At 37.7% G+C, this 17,600-nt stretch overlaps 1 protein-coding gene across 8 annotated transcripts in view; it reads right to left on the reverse strand.

Annotated features, from left to right (window-relative positions):
* MED13L (mediator complex subunit 13L) overlaps positions 1–17,600 on the reverse strand; it is a 297,211-nt gene that overhangs the window by 42,047 nt on the left and 237,564 nt on the right. For all 8 annotated transcript variants that reach the window (XR_013366559.1, XR_013366560.1, XM_077875776.1 and 5 more), the window contains 8 exons: positions 15,928–16,122; positions 15,345–15,533; positions 11,542–11,707; positions 9,550–9,654; positions 4,748–5,476; positions 3,527–3,752; positions 2,424–2,529; positions 1,989–2,113 (listed from right to left, as the gene is read on the reverse strand). Coding sequence is in view for 6 of the 8 variants with exons in the window: in XM_077875776.1 (XP_077731902.1) it covers positions 1,989–2,113; positions 2,424–2,529; positions 3,527–3,752; positions 4,748–5,476; positions 9,550–9,654; positions 11,542–11,707; positions 15,345–15,533; positions 15,928–16,122 (1,841 nt within the window). In the remaining 2 variants the exon portion in view is untranslated. The remainder of the gene's footprint in view (positions 1–1,988; positions 2,114–2,423; positions 2,530–3,526; positions 3,753–4,747; positions 5,477–9,549; positions 9,655–11,541; positions 11,708–15,344; positions 15,534–15,927; positions 16,123–17,600) is intronic.

Raw genomic sequence — 17,600 nt, forward strand, 5'->3', positions numbered from 1 at the left:
ACTGGAGATGGTAGTTGTGAACAGTCCCCAGGCTACTCTGCAATGCTTGTTTTTTGCCCTTTCTCATTCCTCCCTTTCTACTTCTTTTTGATTCCTTGTTTTTTCATATTTCATCCTCACCTTCACCACCAAAGCATCTCACCAAACCCAAAGGATCACTAAAACCAATCCTAGTAATACCTGACTTCAGGGAGATAGTTAAGTTTAAAGAGACTCTCCAATGCCTGTATCAACAATTTCTTATATTACAGTTTTTCTCATTGCCATGTCCTTTTTCTTCACATAGCCAACTGCCTGAATTGAGGAGGTCCTTGTGTTTTAATTCAATAAAAGTTACCACACAGTATTCATGCTTTCTGTGTATGAGACTGATGAAAACCAGGAATCGCTTCTTTTCGGTCAGTTTCACACTCAGCAGCCTTCATAGAGGACACGTTATATAGGCAGAGTTCGAAGTCCAAAGCCATAAGTGTGGCCAAAACCTGCCTAACCTTGTCTATCTTTACTCCTTACTCAGAGAGCAGACCAATGGTCTGGTCACTATCTCCCCAACTTCCCCAGCTGGTTCATTCTTGTTGCTTAACCAAGGCTCATTCCAGGCTCAAACTAAAGTCTCTCCCCTGCCTCTCATTAACCCTGTCTCTCCACGTTTTAAAAGTCAAATCCATTCTTGGGGACCATTATGATCTCATCATCTTCTAAGTACTTCACATTACTAATGGTGTATAATATCTGTTAATCAGATCCATTTTATTTTAAACTGAGAACAAGCTTTAGAATTCTGATTCCTACTTAACCTTTAAGCCTTAAACACTGCTCACCTGTCACTTTGTACTTGAACATCCAGCATCTTTAGACGCAGGTCAATTACTGCACTCACAGTAATAAGCATGCATGTGTATATTTATTTATATACATTTTTAAGTACATTTTAAACATTATGAATATGCTATTTCTCCCAGAGGTCTGTGAGTGCCTCAAGTGTAAGGGCAGTAATATAATAATACTTGTAACCTCAAGTACACATCACAAAAGAAATGACCATCAAATGATTAACAAATATCTGGGAAATTGATGAAAGGGAGGGAAGGAAGGGAAATAAAGAAGTGAATGAAAAATAAACTAATAAACCTATTTCCTTTAAGAGAGGGTCTATCAGGGATCCCTGGGTGGCTCAGTGGTTTAGCGCCTGCCTTCAACCCAGAGCGTGATCCTGGAGTCCTGGGATCAAGTCCCACACTGGGCTCCCTGCATGGAGTCTCATGGAGCCTGCTTCTCCCTCTGCCTGTGTCTCTGCCTCTCTCTCTCATGAATGAATAAATAAAATCTTAAAAAAGACAGAGAGAGGGCCTATGAGTAAGATAGGTCCCCCAGAAATAAACAGGAACTTCTACTTGCCCAAAAATACAGAGGTGGTTAGGAGGACGAGGACATAAATTTTCTGACTCTGCTCAGCTGTTCTACCAAGAATTATAATTCTTATCTGTCGCTTTAACCACATCATACCTTGTGTTATTTAACTTCTATGTACGTAAGTCCTTTTTCCCTACAATAGTGCCCATCCTAAAAAGTATAGACCATACTTGTTTATCTCTCAAAATGTAGATTATGTTCTGACTGATGAGATGAATAAAAACTTATAGGGGCATTAATTTTAAAATGTGAGCCAAAAGGACTACATACTACACTTCTACTAGTCTCATGATATTTAGGATTGAAGAACTGAAAGTGAAAGATTTTAGTGTTTCCAACAGGAATAAACTAATAGAAAAAAAAAGCCATCAACAAACAGAACCCAAGGAGTGTTAGAGACTACACAGACAACTTTAAGAATCCTTTCAAAGTATACAAACATTTCTGTAGAACATTCTGAACCTAAAATTAGAGGCCCCCAAATTCCGTAGACCAAACAATAAGGAAATACTCCAACAGTGACCTAAGTCCTAAGTCCTCCATGTCTTCTGTTTTGGTAGCTGTGGCAGACTCACCCCAAGTTCGTCATCATCGGAATTGTCAAAGATGTTGTCTAAGTCATGCAGGGAAGGTGCCAGATCTGTCACCTGTGTAAGGCTACTGGAGCCAGCTCTGCCAGCAGCATTATCCTGCCGGACATCTGTGGGAAAGAAGGCAAAAATGCAGAATGAGCAACTTCATCTAGAGAGAAAGAGTGAGGAGAGGGCATGGATCTCAATGAGCAAGACCTGCCTGTGAATTCTTTCCCTACGTTTTCAGTTAAATTTAGAGACAATTATTTCCAAATATGTTTATCAGTTTTGAAAGTAACTGAAAAACAAACTATGAAAACTTAAAGATGGGATCAAATTATTGCTATTACAGTAAAAATATAATCTAAATTGAGAAGCATCTCCCTTGCATTTTACTTTAGCAACAATCCAAGTGAGGCAAATAATCATTGTACACACCTGTTTTAGTAGCAGAACTGAAAATAGACATGGCATTTTTCCCATCAGGCACCGGCGTGGAATGACCTGGTGTAGTGACATCCTTGGTACCAAATCCATCCTCTGACTGTATAATAAATTCAGCCAAACAAAACACATGAACACCAACCCAAAGTGTGGAATATGAGGGAGAACACAAAGAATTAGAGGGTAGAATGGAACTTGTTATGAGCACAAGTATGATAAACCATGGTCTATGCAACCAAGGGAAATAAAATATATGTCTTTTTCCCTGAATTTAAACAGAACCCAAAACTCCCATACTTTCCCTCCAATCCTATTGAGTATTCTGAGTCAGTCTGGCTTTTATACCTAACCAGTACTGGTGGCATTTGATTACAGACCTGCCATGGTGTTAAAAGCTGCCTTTAATATAACATTTTAGAGGCTGAACTATGGTTCAAGCTTTCTGGATCTAGATAGATCTCTATAAAGGAATCTCTGAAGCATTCTTCTGAACTGTACAAGCCTCCTGCAATTGTTTTATCTCCCCTATTCTCAAGAATACCTCTTTAAATGGCCCAATATTTAAGAATGTTTGAAAATTTAAGGCTAAAGACAGCAGACACCCCCAGTACTCATTTTTATGACAACGAAACCAGTAAAATTAATACTGACACATCTAGGAGTAGTGTTGATATTAATTCAGATAGATACATAGGTAAAGCGCTTGATACAGTAAACATACTAAGCGCTCAATAAATAGATATTATCAATTTTTTTTCCTTACATTTTGGATATTTTGGAATAATTAAAAAGAAATAAGCAGGGAGCATAGGCCAACAAGAATTAGCATATGAGAGGAAACATGCACTGTACAAGCTATAGCCTGGAAAATATGAGGCTTCATTTATGTTCAGCTGACTTTTAAACAAAGGTGAGCCATGACATAAAAAGGAACAATACATCGTTCAATACAATAGTACCAAGAGCATGAATATGGGGACAGAGCAATCAGGCAAGACTATCTCAAACATTCTGCCTCAGAAGTTTTCCCACACATGTTGTACTGACATAGATCAAAAACCCACACCATGCTGGATGCTCTCTATGCTAAATGGTACCTTATTCTTTTTCAGGGAATCTTTCTCTGTCCCTTGTTTGCATTTCTTGTTTGCTGTAAAGATGTATTTTATGTCACCATCCTCAAAGGTGTATGGATCATTGATTTCTCCCAAACTGTCTCCAGGTTGTTGAGATAGAGGCAATGGGTCAAGGAAGTGGAGTGGCTGCATCTGGGGCTGCTTTTCTTGCCAGATTTTAAACCGTTTGTTAGGTTGTGCTAAAAGTCTAAAAGGGAAAATAAATGGCAATTTAAGCAAGATAAAGTAAAAAAGACTCATTTTTTTTTTTAAAGCATTTATAAAGATTTGGAAAACTTAAACTTAGAAAATTTATCTCTATAAAGAAGTTCCTGGGATGCCTGGGTGGCTCAGTGGTTAAGTGTGTCTGCCTTAGGCTCAAGGCGTGATTCAGGATCAAGTACCACACTGGGCTCCCTGCATGGAGCCTGCTTCTCCCTCTGCCTATGTCTCTGCCTCTCTCTCTCTCTCAATGTGTCTCTCATGAATAAACAAAATCTTAAAAAAAAAAAAAAAAGTTCTTATAGAGATTATATTAACAAATAAAACTTAGTAGGTCTTTGTGAAGAATATGCTTTTGTTTCTGAGCCCACAGATTCCAGTTAAGAGCACAGACAGACCCTAAGGACAGACTACCTGGGTCCAACCACGTTTAATCTGTGTCATTTCCTAATTGCTTGACCCTCGCTTCTTTCTCAGCTATGAAAATAAGATAGTAATATGGTCACGGTGAAGATTAACTGAGATGGTCTGAATACATTATGAAGAATAATGCATAGTTCAACAGCACTATAAATAGTATTATTATTAGATGCAGGATATATAACTGAATGCATGCAAAGTCCTCCTTAAAAGTGTCGACATACAAAGAAAAGAAAACACTGACCACAACATGGAAAGTATCATAAAGCTCCATTCTTTGACTAACAAACAGCAGGCCAAAAATAAATTAATACCAGTGTCCTAAATGCCACAATGAAACCTTTATATGCCAACATATTTAAATAACAACATGTGTGAAACCTCACGAAGGACAAAAAACATTTGATTTTTTAGTATTTTCCAAATGCAGAGTCTAGGAATGGCAAAGAAAAGCATCTTTCATTTTGGCTCTGAAGGGTCAGCATGGGGAAATGAGGAGGAAAGCCCTGACTCCAAGGGGTCGGTGGGCAATCACATGGGTGGTACCCACAGTTGCCTTACCTTTGCAATGCAGTGCTCTCTGAGTTTACCTCCATTTTGGCATCACATCTGTCACCCTGGAGTTCTGGGGGCCGGAACTCAGCATCATCAATAGGGGGGAGGCGATAACTGTGCCACCACTTGTCTGACGACTCGGGGTTCGAGGGCCTAACCCCACAATATAAGGCTGTCTCGCTGACCTCTGCCATCAAAGGCAGTCTTTGGCCTACGAGGACAGTTCTGTCATCCAGAGTCGACAACTGCTGAAGTTCTAGCCCATTTCCATAGAGGGCTGGGTTCACAGGGACAGAGGGCGGGTCCAAACTCTCCGTTTCCTGACCTCGTGGCTGAGGGCTGAGTGTTGGCGGCAGAGGGGAAATAGGGGAATGAGGTGAATCCATAGGATTCAGATTCATTTGCTTGCTTGTATTTCTGGAAGGCACGGCCATTTGTTTATCATACTTCCTACTGCTAGACACCTCTAAGGAGGAGTCTATCCCTGCCAACCCTAGCTTCTGTCCTGGTGTATCCTGCTCCATACAGAACTCATCAGCCACAGAGGGCCTATGGTGAAATGGTATCAAGGGTCTCTTTTGCAATTTGTCTCCCTTTTCCGGTCTTTCTGTTGTTTTGTGCTTAGACGCAGGAGGTGGTAAAGATGAAGATGATGACGGTCCTGCACTGAACCCTGGTTGAGATATTGCGGGAGGTCGATTGGGTCCTACTGCACAACGTTTTAAAAGTTTATGCCTGAAATGAGAATTAAAACAAGGTCAAGAAACACACACTTGAAATCTAACTGGATCATTATGACAGTACAACATTACTGCATCATTATAACATTACGAAGGAGATGCCTCTGACAAGGTTGTATCTTTTAAGCACACACCAGATGCACTAATATACTGAAATGGACTCTAGGTGTTCATTATTTTGAAAAGGACTAAAGGCTGCAACACTGATGGAGAATGGTGAATCGATCACATACAAGTTAAGCAGGTAAGAGATGGACTTAACATTGCTGACCCCTACCAAAAGACTGATTTGAAAAATCCTCAAATCTTTCAAATTTGGTAAGGGCCTCAGCTAATGTATTCACACTGCATCTTAAAACCAAGAATAATGAGATCATTTGCGAAGAAAGAGAAGGGAAAAAAAGCTTCGATTTTTATCTTACAACACTCTACTAACTCAATACAGAAGGGTTTATAACAGCTTGTAGTGTTGCAAATTAGGAATAAAATAATTATGCAATTCTCCCCCAAAGAGTGAAATCAAGAAAATGAGTGTCAATCCTACAAATATTTAACAGAATAAACAGACTAGAAACCTTATATGACATTCTTATGGATAAAAGACATCTTTGTATCTTCTAGACTCACAAAATTAGAAGTAAAAAGATGGTGAGTGAATACTAAAACAACACACGTAGACAAATGCATCTGTACTAAGCAGGGTAGCAAGTCTGCTCATATTTTAACACACTTCTTGGCAAGCACAGGTGTGAGATATTGCTCAGGAAAGGCCTACCAGATGATGCCTACATTTAATCTGTGCAACAAAGTTATACAGCAGGTCAGCCAGTTCCTCCCAATATATAAATCCACCAAGGGAAAATGTGAGCTCTCCTGCCGGTGCAGCAGTAACTCTCTGAGGCCACTAGGGTGGCATTAAATTACTGCTGTATCGCACTCAATGGTGCCCTGGTGGGCAGTAAAACGGATTTGTGTGGCATAATGGGATGGTTTAGTGGGACAGCAGGATGGCCACTCTGCCCTATAAGGCCATGAAATAGTGTGCAGAGTGGACCATTCCATAATGCGCTTGGTAATCCTGCAGTAGATAATCTGAGAAGACTTCTGCTAAAATCTTTGCTACTCTTAAAAAAATCTGACTTTGAAGAAGGTTGTTTAAGCAGCACAATGCTATTGTCAATAAGGTAAAAATTGTGCTTTAAACCTCCAAGGCACAGTACCACAGTAAGAGTTGAATGTCTTACTGGAAAATATCTACTCATATCTTGTCTTTACATAAAACTTTTTCATTTGGATTTTCTCAAAGCATTTACCCACACCAATCCTTCAATAGATATTTTATGGTAGCCTCTTCAAAGTAAGGACTTTTTGCAAACCAGACAATCTTATAAAGTCATTTTTTTCAATTGTATTTAATGACTCAGCTATATTGCAAATGGTTATAATTAGGGATACACCAGTGAGTAACAGACTATCACCGCACATCTCTGTACATGTAAGAGGCTTCAGTGAAGCAGGTAGCAGGAAATCAGGCTCAAAAGGCTAACTATATGGGTAGCCCTATGATGGGAAGGAACCAGAAGCAGGGTCAACTAGTGTAGAAACACACACTGGGGACTCCAGGGTGGCTCACTGGCTAAGCATCTGCCTTTGGCTCAGGACATGATCCTGGAGAGTCCAAGAATCGATTCCCGCATCGGGCTTCTTCAAGGATCCTGCTTCTCCCTCTGCCTATGTCTCTGCCTCTCTCATGAATACATAAATAAAATCAAGAAAGAAAGAAAGAAAGAAAGAAAGAAAGAAAGAAAGAAAGAAAGAAAGAAAAGAAAGAAAGAAAGAAAGAAAGAAAGAAAGAAAGAAAGAAAGAAAGAAAGAAAAGAAAAGAAAAGAAAAGAAAAGAGAAAAGAAAAGAAAAGAAAAGAAAAGAAAAGAAAAGAAAAGAAAAGAAAAGAAAAGAAAAGAAAAGAAAAGAAACAAACACACAGTGGCTAAAAGAATGAGGCAAATAGATTATCATAGATATTTCAAAGAAATTCAATGTGAAATGCAAAAATAAAAAATTATCTACATAAAATTAAGAAAAAAATATATATGGTAGTTTCTACGCTGAAAGGGGAAAACTGATAAAAATGACAACAGGATACTTGACTTGTGAGAAAACACACATCAATATTAAGGGTTTTTCTAAAAAGCACCCCCCAAAATTTAGGACCAGAGTATATATATGAGAAGTCAGGTCTAGAGATAAATATTTGGAAGTTGATGGAATGAAATGCATAACTACAAAAAAACCTGAGGTATAAGAACCTGGTGAGGCAACAGAGGAATGAGTCCAGAGGACAAAAGAAAAAGTATTACTTATATGTCAGGTAAAAATAATTGAAGGCAGCAAATAAAAATGTCATAGAAATCAGCAAAAAGAATAATTAACAGGTGAAAAAAAATTAGATTAAGTAAAAAAGGAGCAAAAATAAGATGAGTGCACAAGCAGAGATAAATACATTGACATTTTCCTCCTAGGTATTTTGTAAAGGTGGCCCATAACTTGGCTGTGAGCTGTTTAGAAATCAATGTTAATAAGAAAAGGCTTTTTGTCATAAAATTTACAATGGCCTAGAAACAGAAGTAAAACAGGTACTCAGCTGGTTTACCACACCCATCCTGAAACTAGAGACAGATTCTCACATGCTCAGAGAGGATACTTAATGAATAAATAACTTCTTCAAAAACATCCTCCTTAAAAAATCAATAGTGCATTTCATTAGGCTGGTACAACATCTCTCTCTCAAAAAAAAAAAAAAAAAAAAGCTGACTAGAAAGGCAGAGCTTGATAAAAAATAATCAACATTAGGGAGGAGGGGAAGATGGTGTCAAAACTACTGAAGGAGTGTGTGTGTGTGTGTGTGTGTGTGTGTATGCACGCATGCATGCAGGTACACACACAGTTTGCATATATTCTCAGGGGTCATTTGACTATCTCCCTACCCTAAAACCAACTTATTTATGCCACATTAAGAACCCCTATCTAAACTAGGGAAATGAATGGGCATTTTCTGAATATACTTTATATTAACAGAACTTTTTCTAAGTGTTGAGCAGTATCAAATGTGAAAATACATACTTTGGAAGTGAAGCTACTCTAAGTTGCTCCTTAAGTAAATACTCACCATTATATGTTCAATAGTCAACTGAGTTAGGGGTAAGGCCCATGGATACTTACGAAATCTAAGAATCCTGGAGGCAACTAGTTGGCTCAGTTAGGTTAAGCATCCAACTGATTTCAGCTCAGGTCATGATATGAGGGTCGTGAGATGGAACCCCACGTAAGCCTCCGTGCTCAGCGTGGAATTTGCTTAAGATTCTCTGTCTCCCTCTCCCTCTGCTCCTACCCCTGGCTGTGCCCACTCCACACTCTCTCATGCACATGAAAAAAAATAATAAAATCTTTAAAAAAATAGAAAAAGAAAGAAATCTAAGAATCCTAATGAAAGCTCATGGCAAGATGACTCTTCACTACAAGGAGTGATAAGTCAAGGTAATATCCAGGAAAGCAAAAATTTTCTACAAAAATCAATTTAGGGTTCAAGTATCTAAATGGATGAACAACCATTTTAGCTTTTGCCAGATGTTACCAAATACCTACCTCAAGCATCAAAACACACCAGCATCAACAACAAAAATTCTCTATGGAAGGTCTATTTAATTCAAATTCTATTAACTCTGGCCTACTTGTTTAATATTTATCTCTACTTTAAAATTAAGAATATTTAAATAAACTCATTTAAAGGGGAGCATAGCTACTGTGAAGAAATTTGTGGGAGCAATTAGATAACAGGGTCAGTTGTCTGATAATGCTCTTCCTGAGTCCTAACAATAAAACTACTATCTGTATTTAAGAAAAGATCTATCTCTTCCTTCTATACTAGAGGAGGAAGAAGACTGAACCCAAACAAAACAAAACAAAACAAAATAAAATGATGAGGAAGAAGTGATCTGAAGTCCAGGAGATAGCCCACAAAAGTTGCTACCATTCTATCCGACTCCTGTTGTGCTTTTTCTACTACCTACCTAGAGCAAGAACAGCTGACTCTTTGGGTTGGATCCACAAAATCCCAAGTAGCAGGATTATTAGCAGGCTCTTCTTCAAGAGTTGGAGTTGACATTTGGCTCCTCCTAAAAAAAGGTTAAAAATGTGACTTGTGTAAACATGAGATAATATTCATACCTCCATGGTAGATGGGGGGGTGGGGGGGAGGGTTAAAAGACCTGAATACATTTCACATAGTAATGTTATCTAGCTGACAGATAACTCAGAGCAACCCAAGGGCAGGAAAAAGAACCAAACTTGTTCTATGCACTAGAAGAAGCAAGATTCAAAATATTTCTATTTAAGTTTAATGTACATTTTAACATGGGTGATAGAGCAATTAAAACACTATCTGGTACTATTGATTGTTGCTTTTAAAAGTCACCTAAACTTTGCAGAAATAACCTAAACCTTTAAAATTTTCTTTTCACAGCATCTGTGAATTATATGCCCTGAGACACTGTGCCATTCTTAAAACTCCTATATTTACTACCGTCTAAGCATAGAACAGCACTCTATGCTTGTAATGTGAACTAAAGACAAGAAAAAAAATTATCTCCTACTTGTCACTAGTAATTGGTAGCAAAAAGCAGATGTCCATTATTACATACTGACAAAAACACTGGGCAGTATTTCTGTATTGCTAATTTTGCTACAGCTGATACTGCAAAGTGCTCCAATGATGGCTCTAGAGGGACTTCTCTTGCTCTCCACCCTCCCTTGCCTTTCTGGGTGTCCCACTACCCTGTTCTGTGCTGATACACAAGCGGCTGTTAGAGCTGGTGGAGGTTATTGGTGACAAATATCAAAGACAGTAAATGAAAGGAAAAGAAAAAGAAAATGTTAACTTGGAAATTATCTAAGCATTGTAGACAGAGGTGAAAACATCTGTACCAATTATTCTAGAGCAAAGGATAATTTTTAAGTGACTAGAGATACCTTTTTAATTCTAGCACATGACATACAATCTCCCACTGCAATTATTTTAGATTTTATGTACTATATCTTCTTCAGCAGCCTACTCTAGAACCAATTCACTGAGAAACAAATGAATTTCCTAAAAGTTAGATCCACATGACAGGTTTTTTATCTGTCTGTAAAACTCGAAGTCGTAGTCACTGAAGTGGACTTCTTAGCAGTTATTGGCAAGGGTGTCCATACTTATTCTGTTATAGAGATTGAAACTCCTTTGTTTACTTTCCTCAGTCCAGAAAGGGGACATCTCAGTTATATCAAAAAAGATTGAAAATATGATGATAAATAAGTTTACATAAATCTTGGTGAGCAGGATAGTATTTATTGACTAATATCTGTTATCATTCATGTAATTAAAATCATCAGCACCACCAGTCTCTTCTTAGAATCAATTCTTCCTCTTTTCCAAAAATATGTTAAGGAAGGCAGGGAGGGAGAGCAAGAGGAGAGGTAGAGGGGAAAGGAAGGAAGCAAAGCCAAGTAAGGGAAGAAAAGAATATGGCTTCCCCAAATCAAACAACAGAAGCACAGCAGCTGGTAAATACCCCTCTGCCTCAGTTCAGTTCAGAACTGTATTGTCATTTAAAACAGAAGGCCCATGTCACAGAATATGTAACAAAGAAGGTCATTTCCCTTTGTAAATGGAAAACATTCATAAATTCATTAATTGGTATATGAAGGAAAAACCAAACCCACTGACTACTGTCCTAAGCCATCTGTGCTAAAAAATGTCAGATGAATACTGTGCCAATCTTGAGATAATCCGGTAAGGTATTTCAAAATTTCCTAGATAATTGAGTCAAGTAAAGTAAACATCTTTAACATCCTTGGGTTGAATTTTGCATTATTATATTAAGAAAAAAGATGAACTACCAATCCAATGACCCCTCAGGTTTGGTCACACAATGGTACAATGTAATCAACACTCCTCATGTAGTGATCAAAGACATGGTGTTATTAAACCACGATCTAAACCAGACATAATGCAAAAGTCATACTTGGACTGGGCTCTGTTGAGGATGCATTCCTTCCAGACTCGATGGACCATATGATTGTGGAGTTTTGGAGGAATTTTCCCCGATCTCTTTGGACTGTGCATAGTTATCATCCCCCCGTCTTGGGAGCCTAGGTGACTGACCGCACTCTGCGTACCTCCACTCTCCCCTGAAAAAGAAAGGCAATTTGGGAATGTGAAAATTATCTGAAAAGATCTCCTAGTACACAGACTGCAAGCTTATTTAACAGAAATGTTTTGATTGTTGAAACTCATATTATTCATGTAGCTCTGCCCCTACCTGCTGGCAACAACACTATCTGAAGCTATGAGCATAAATTGTGTGTACTGGCACTTTGTATGGTTCTTTGTGTTCTCCCTAAAATAGTTAATCACATCAACACTCACACACTCATACAACCCAAGGGCATACCCAGAGGCATTCCGACTCTACTGGAGACAACTTACTTGTAAAGGCTCATACATCATAGTATTAAAGATATAAACATGAATAGATTGATTTAAATTTTTAAATCCATGGTGCAGTAAGGTTTCAAGGCCGAACAAAACAGCAGAGGGAGCTTTATGCACATTTAGCTAAAAAGCTGTGCAACAACTGCACATAGTGCCCAGGTAGGAAAAAGGATTTAATAGCACAAAGCTTTTAACAAGGTCAAATTTCAAATTTGTATGTGGAACTGTTTGTCCTTATACCTGACACTATTTATGAAAGCTCAGTGTTAAAACACTGAAAGAGGTTGTCTCGACATTCTGTATCAAAGGATCATTCACTGGTTTCTCTCTAATATAACTCCACTTAGCTTTTCCAACTAGTTGGTAAATAATCCATTTCTTTCTTTTAGGATCACTATAGTTACTGGTAATACTGTTTTTTGGTTATTAGTATTTTACTACTTCTATCTCATACAAGACAAATATTGAAGTCAATTTCCAGTATTAAATTCTGATGTAATTACTTTCATCTATGTGACTTCATCAATATACCGTGGTTTTATTCTCAACAAAACTCATACAAAACATCTTGACAGAAATAATCAATTTTAAGCCCTCTGGAAATCTCCACCCTTATCTGAAAAATAAACAAACAACCTTATCCCACAATTTAATAGTCCTGATATCACTGGAATACAACCACTGTATGAGCTGAATGGTTAGGCTTAGCTCTATTTAAAAAAAAAAAACAAAAAAACATTATCAAAATGCTTACATTCTAAGGAACTGAAGTGTGCTTGTTTCCTATAAAAAGTATTATTTTATTACAAATTAGATAAAGAAGACAGAAAATTTGGTCTTTCATTGCTATCTTTCATCTTAGAAGTTCCCTGACTTGGTTTGTGGTACAAAATAATTCATTTCAATTTTACAATGGATTTTCAAATGCTTATTATAAATCTAGGATAAGTGGAGAAATAAACAGAAGTAGAACACATAGCCCTCTGCTCCCAAACATCTTACAATTTAGCCAAAGAGATCCTAAGTCCATGGTACCATATGGGATCAATTTATGACCAAAAAATGAGAGGGGTGGGGAAAATAAGGCATAGTCTTTTCTGAATAAAGTTGGGTTAATGCCTTTCAGTAGCTTTTAATGACTTAACTAAAATGTGGGTGATACCTCATGGGGAATCAGACAAGACCTATACTCCATTGCTATCAAATATGTATTGAATATTGTTACTCAAAATTATCTCCATAAACTGAAGATGCAAGCTGAGGTACCTAACCACATGAGGGATAAATGATTTCACCAAAACCAGTTAGGCCTCCTAGATCCCCTGCTAAACTAGGAGATTCTTGGCCACTTTAGGGGAAAGGGGAACCCATTATGTCCTATATCTAGGAAAACATGGCAATGGCTCAATGTTAGTCAACTGCAGAAAGACAAGGCTGACCAGGATTCTCTCTGATTGAGCATTAAGAGTCCTAACATAGAACTCATTGTATCATGATATGAAAATTTAGACAAAATCATTTTACAACAAAGATTCCATTTGATTTTATTTAGTTTTTAGAGACTGAAGAGGCATCAGGGGATTTATTTACCTAGGGCTTAGCACAATGACATACACAGAATAGTCACAGGGGAAGTAATTTGAAACTCTATAGTTAGGAAGTCCACGCTGAAAACCACTGTAAACAAAACCTGGTGTTTTTGAATTGTGAAATTTAAAATTCAGAACTGCTTAGACACCAGGACATCATGCATACAGCAGGCTTTCAATTTTAAGTTGAATACAAATATCTCTAAGTACCAGGCTAAACAGATAAACAAAAACTGATAACTTATGTAGTGCAATTGTTTAAAATCCAAACTTTAATATGAAATGTGATCAAAACTTCTCAAAATATTGCTATAGTCTCTGTATCAGTATATCTTTATGATGATTATTTAAAAGACTGCTTTTTCTTTCTCCTTTTTTTTTTTTTTTTTGTTTTCGTTTTATTAAAAACTGAGCAAATCCTTTCACAGGGGATCATCCAAATTCTCTGCTCCACCATATTAGAGCTGGATGTCTCTTTTTTTCACCCATCTTAGCAACTGCATGGTCCTAAAGACGGAGGCTGCCTGCTGCCCATTTCTATGCCTTCCACTCAGTCTCTGAGTAAGTCCTTCTAGATAACACGATCGTGTGCTGAAGCTGGAGTTTTGAGTACTGCTTTAAATGCTTACGCCACCATTTGTATACTGCTTCCTGCCTACAGAGTGCTGTTAAGTACTTCACCTAGTATGTGTAACAGCTCTGTCAGGTACATAGTATTTAAGAGAAGGAAATGGAGGCTCAGGCCAAGTATGAGAATTTAATAAGGCCAACTCACCTAGTAAAAGCTATATAGCCAGATTTCTAAATTAGGTGCTCTCAATCACAATGTCTATTTCTTGTCCCCAATATACTGCTTAACCATGAACATTTATTGAATACCCTCCATATGCCAAGCACCATGCTAGAAGCTCTAAAATACTGTCTTCTCTAATCTCATGAAAATAGCCACGTGATTGTGTATCATGCTGGATAGTCTGTTTTCAGTTCAGCAGCCAAGACTTGATTTACTCTGATGGTTTTGCCAAAATGGCCTACATTAAAAAGCCTATAAATAATCTCACTTCAGCTCATCTGATGAATATCCTTTCCTTAGTGACTAGATTTCCAATTAAAATGAAGTCAACTACAACAAGTTAATACAGAAAATATACTACTCCAAAGAAGTCAAAATGCTCCCAATTTAAACAATTTCTGAGTGTTTTCATGAAGGAAATTTTTTAAAGTTTCATGTATAATTAATACTTTATAGCATTAATGTAGGCAGGTTACTGACAGAACAGCAATTTACTGAGAGCTTCTGGATGCCAGTCTGCCTCTATAATATAACAAGGAAAGAATTATCTCAAAGTTATCCCTGGCTGGCAATGGTCAATTAGGCAAATACTTAAGCCATTCTCTGATTTAGTGGTTTCCATTTGTTTAAGTAAAGAAAAAGCAGCCTATACCTTGTCCTGATTGTGTGTGCACATGCGCACATGTGTGTAAAGGAAGAGCTGTATGTATAGAACTTAAGAGAAACAACTACACTGTCTAACTGGAGTACAGTCTAATACGGCACAATTACAATTCCAAAGCATTTCAATTGTTTGTTGAAAATTTTCCTTCTCTATTCTGCAAAATGTCACTCTACCTCCACCTCTTCCATAAGGCATTTTTCACTGTGTTTGCTCATCTGTTCCATGGCAAGGGAGCTGCGTGGTTTTCTGTGATCTCCCCGACCAAGATATTCCTGGACCGTACTCACCTATCACAGCCTGTTCTGGAGACGTGGGAGGGGTAAGAGGCATCCCACAGTTACTTGGGTCCTTCCCACTACCAAGTCCCTGCTGCCCCACTGTAATATGGCCTCCAGCACCAGCAACACTCTGAGGAACGGGGATGTCATTCTGAGAGATCAAAACAAATGCTGAAGGATAAACCAACCGAACACCACCTGTAAGGAAAGAGAGCAAGGACAGAACCAGGCCTGAGAAAAAGTTCACACCAGGGTGCCAACTTTATTATTCTAGTGGTCAGAGTCAAAGCTATCATATGATGAAAATGAGGTGCTCATTAGGTACTGCCAAAAGTGACTAGCTCCATTCCTTCCTAAGTTAATAGCTGTTTAAACATGTGCTCCAACATTATGATAATAGCGTTTGGAATACAGGGACCACTGGTGCTTCAGGCAAGAAAACTACTCAGCATATACCACTGTGTCAAGAGAATAAAAAAAAGATGGGAAAATTATGGAGATTATTTTTGATGAATCTCAATGATTATCTTTTTAAATTAAGAAAGATGAAAAAGATAGAATAAAGTTCTTCAGGCAAAATATTTTCTCTTACCAACAATTACTTCAACTGCCACAGGGAAATCATCATCATATCCCAACTCCTCTTCTTCTTTCAATTCTTCTTTCTTTTTCAGCACCATTGGGTAGAAATACTGCCATTCCTCAATCAACTTACGGGTGGCTGGGTCTGACATCTTGTATGCTTGGCCTGTGAGCGTGCCATTTAAGCCATAAGGACTTACCAGTACTAAGGCAGGGAGGAGAAACGTATGTTACAGATCAGAATAATCACTCCTGCTTAAGCATAATGTTACATACATGGTCATTTGGGCTCAAGCCCAGCCTCACTTCCTGGATATCGCTTTCTATTTCCTGACCCCTTATAAAGTCTAATTTTTTTTAATAGTTCCTCATTTTAGTACCTCTTATCTATATGCCTCTCAACACACATCAATTTTTCAAGGAAATCAAATGGATGAGGTAAAAAAAAAATATCAGACAGCTGTATCAACACACAATATATAAACTATCTATATATGAAAACATCTACAAAACCTGTTTGATATGAGCTTATACAATGCAAACACTGAATCTTTTATAACAAAAGAAAACCATTCAATACATATACCCCAAAACCTGTCTAGTACTTGAACACTCCAGGATTTGAGACTTCCTAAATATCTGTTGTAATTTTTAAAACAATATATAAATAAAACTTATAATAACAAAAAGGCCTTGATGTATGAAGTGTGAAACATAATGCTTACTTGGTTATAATTTCAGTTACGAATTGTTTGAAGTCCACTGATGAAACAACTTTAAATAAAACTTATTATACTCAAAGTAAAGGACTCAAAGTCTATCTTTCTCTTTCAGTGTTTGACTCGATGTTATTTTCACTAGGCTAGCCACAAAAATGTAGTTAACATGATGCTGCACATAACCCAGCCAGTTCATATCCGTGGGGTAAGGCTAACCTTCCAAACAACACTTTTCCAGAGATAAACTTTTTCTTAATCCTATTTTTTTTAAAGATTTTATTTATTTATTCATTCATGAGAGACACAGAGAGAGAGAGAGGCAGAGACACAGGCAGGGGGAGAAGCAGGCTCCATGCAGGGAGCCTGATGTAGGACTTGATCCCGGGACTCCAGGATCACACCCTGAGCCAAAGGCAAACGCTCAACCACTGAGCCACCCAGGCATCCCTTCTGAATCCTAATTTCTAAAAAAAAAATCTCAGCATAGTCATTAAATGAGACGTTCTTTTTTTGGATGGCTCTGTTTTTTATAATGGGTGGATGACATATTACTTCATTCCAGACAGTGATAACTATAGACATCACATATTTCTTAGTGCCTTTCTGCTGTTTCTCAATGATCCAAACAGAATAAAATACTGATTCCAACCAACACAACCACTGTTGGTTGGAATGGAACACATTAATACTGTGTTCTAGAAGTATTAATACTTCTAGAAAATTTCTACACCAATATAGTTAATTATGTTCACTATAATTATCTATAGGCCAACACTGCCCTAAGAATATCTCTTCTCCAGACCAATCCTAGGAAATAAGCAGGATAACATCTCATAAAAGTCTTCTATGATTCGAGACATTAGCAACAAAGCAGTAAGACTTAAAATTAATTGGTCTATGGAGACCTGGTATTGCTAATATTATCTTTCCCAACTTAGGTAAGTTGCCTTCCCTCGTGACTAGG

Source organism: Canis aureus, chromosome 27, assembly GCF_053574225.1.
Source record: "Canis aureus isolate CA01 chromosome 27, VMU_Caureus_v.1.0, whole genome shotgun sequence".
In the NCBI taxonomy this organism is placed as follows: Eukaryota; Metazoa; Chordata; class Mammalia; order Carnivora; family Canidae; genus Canis; species Canis aureus.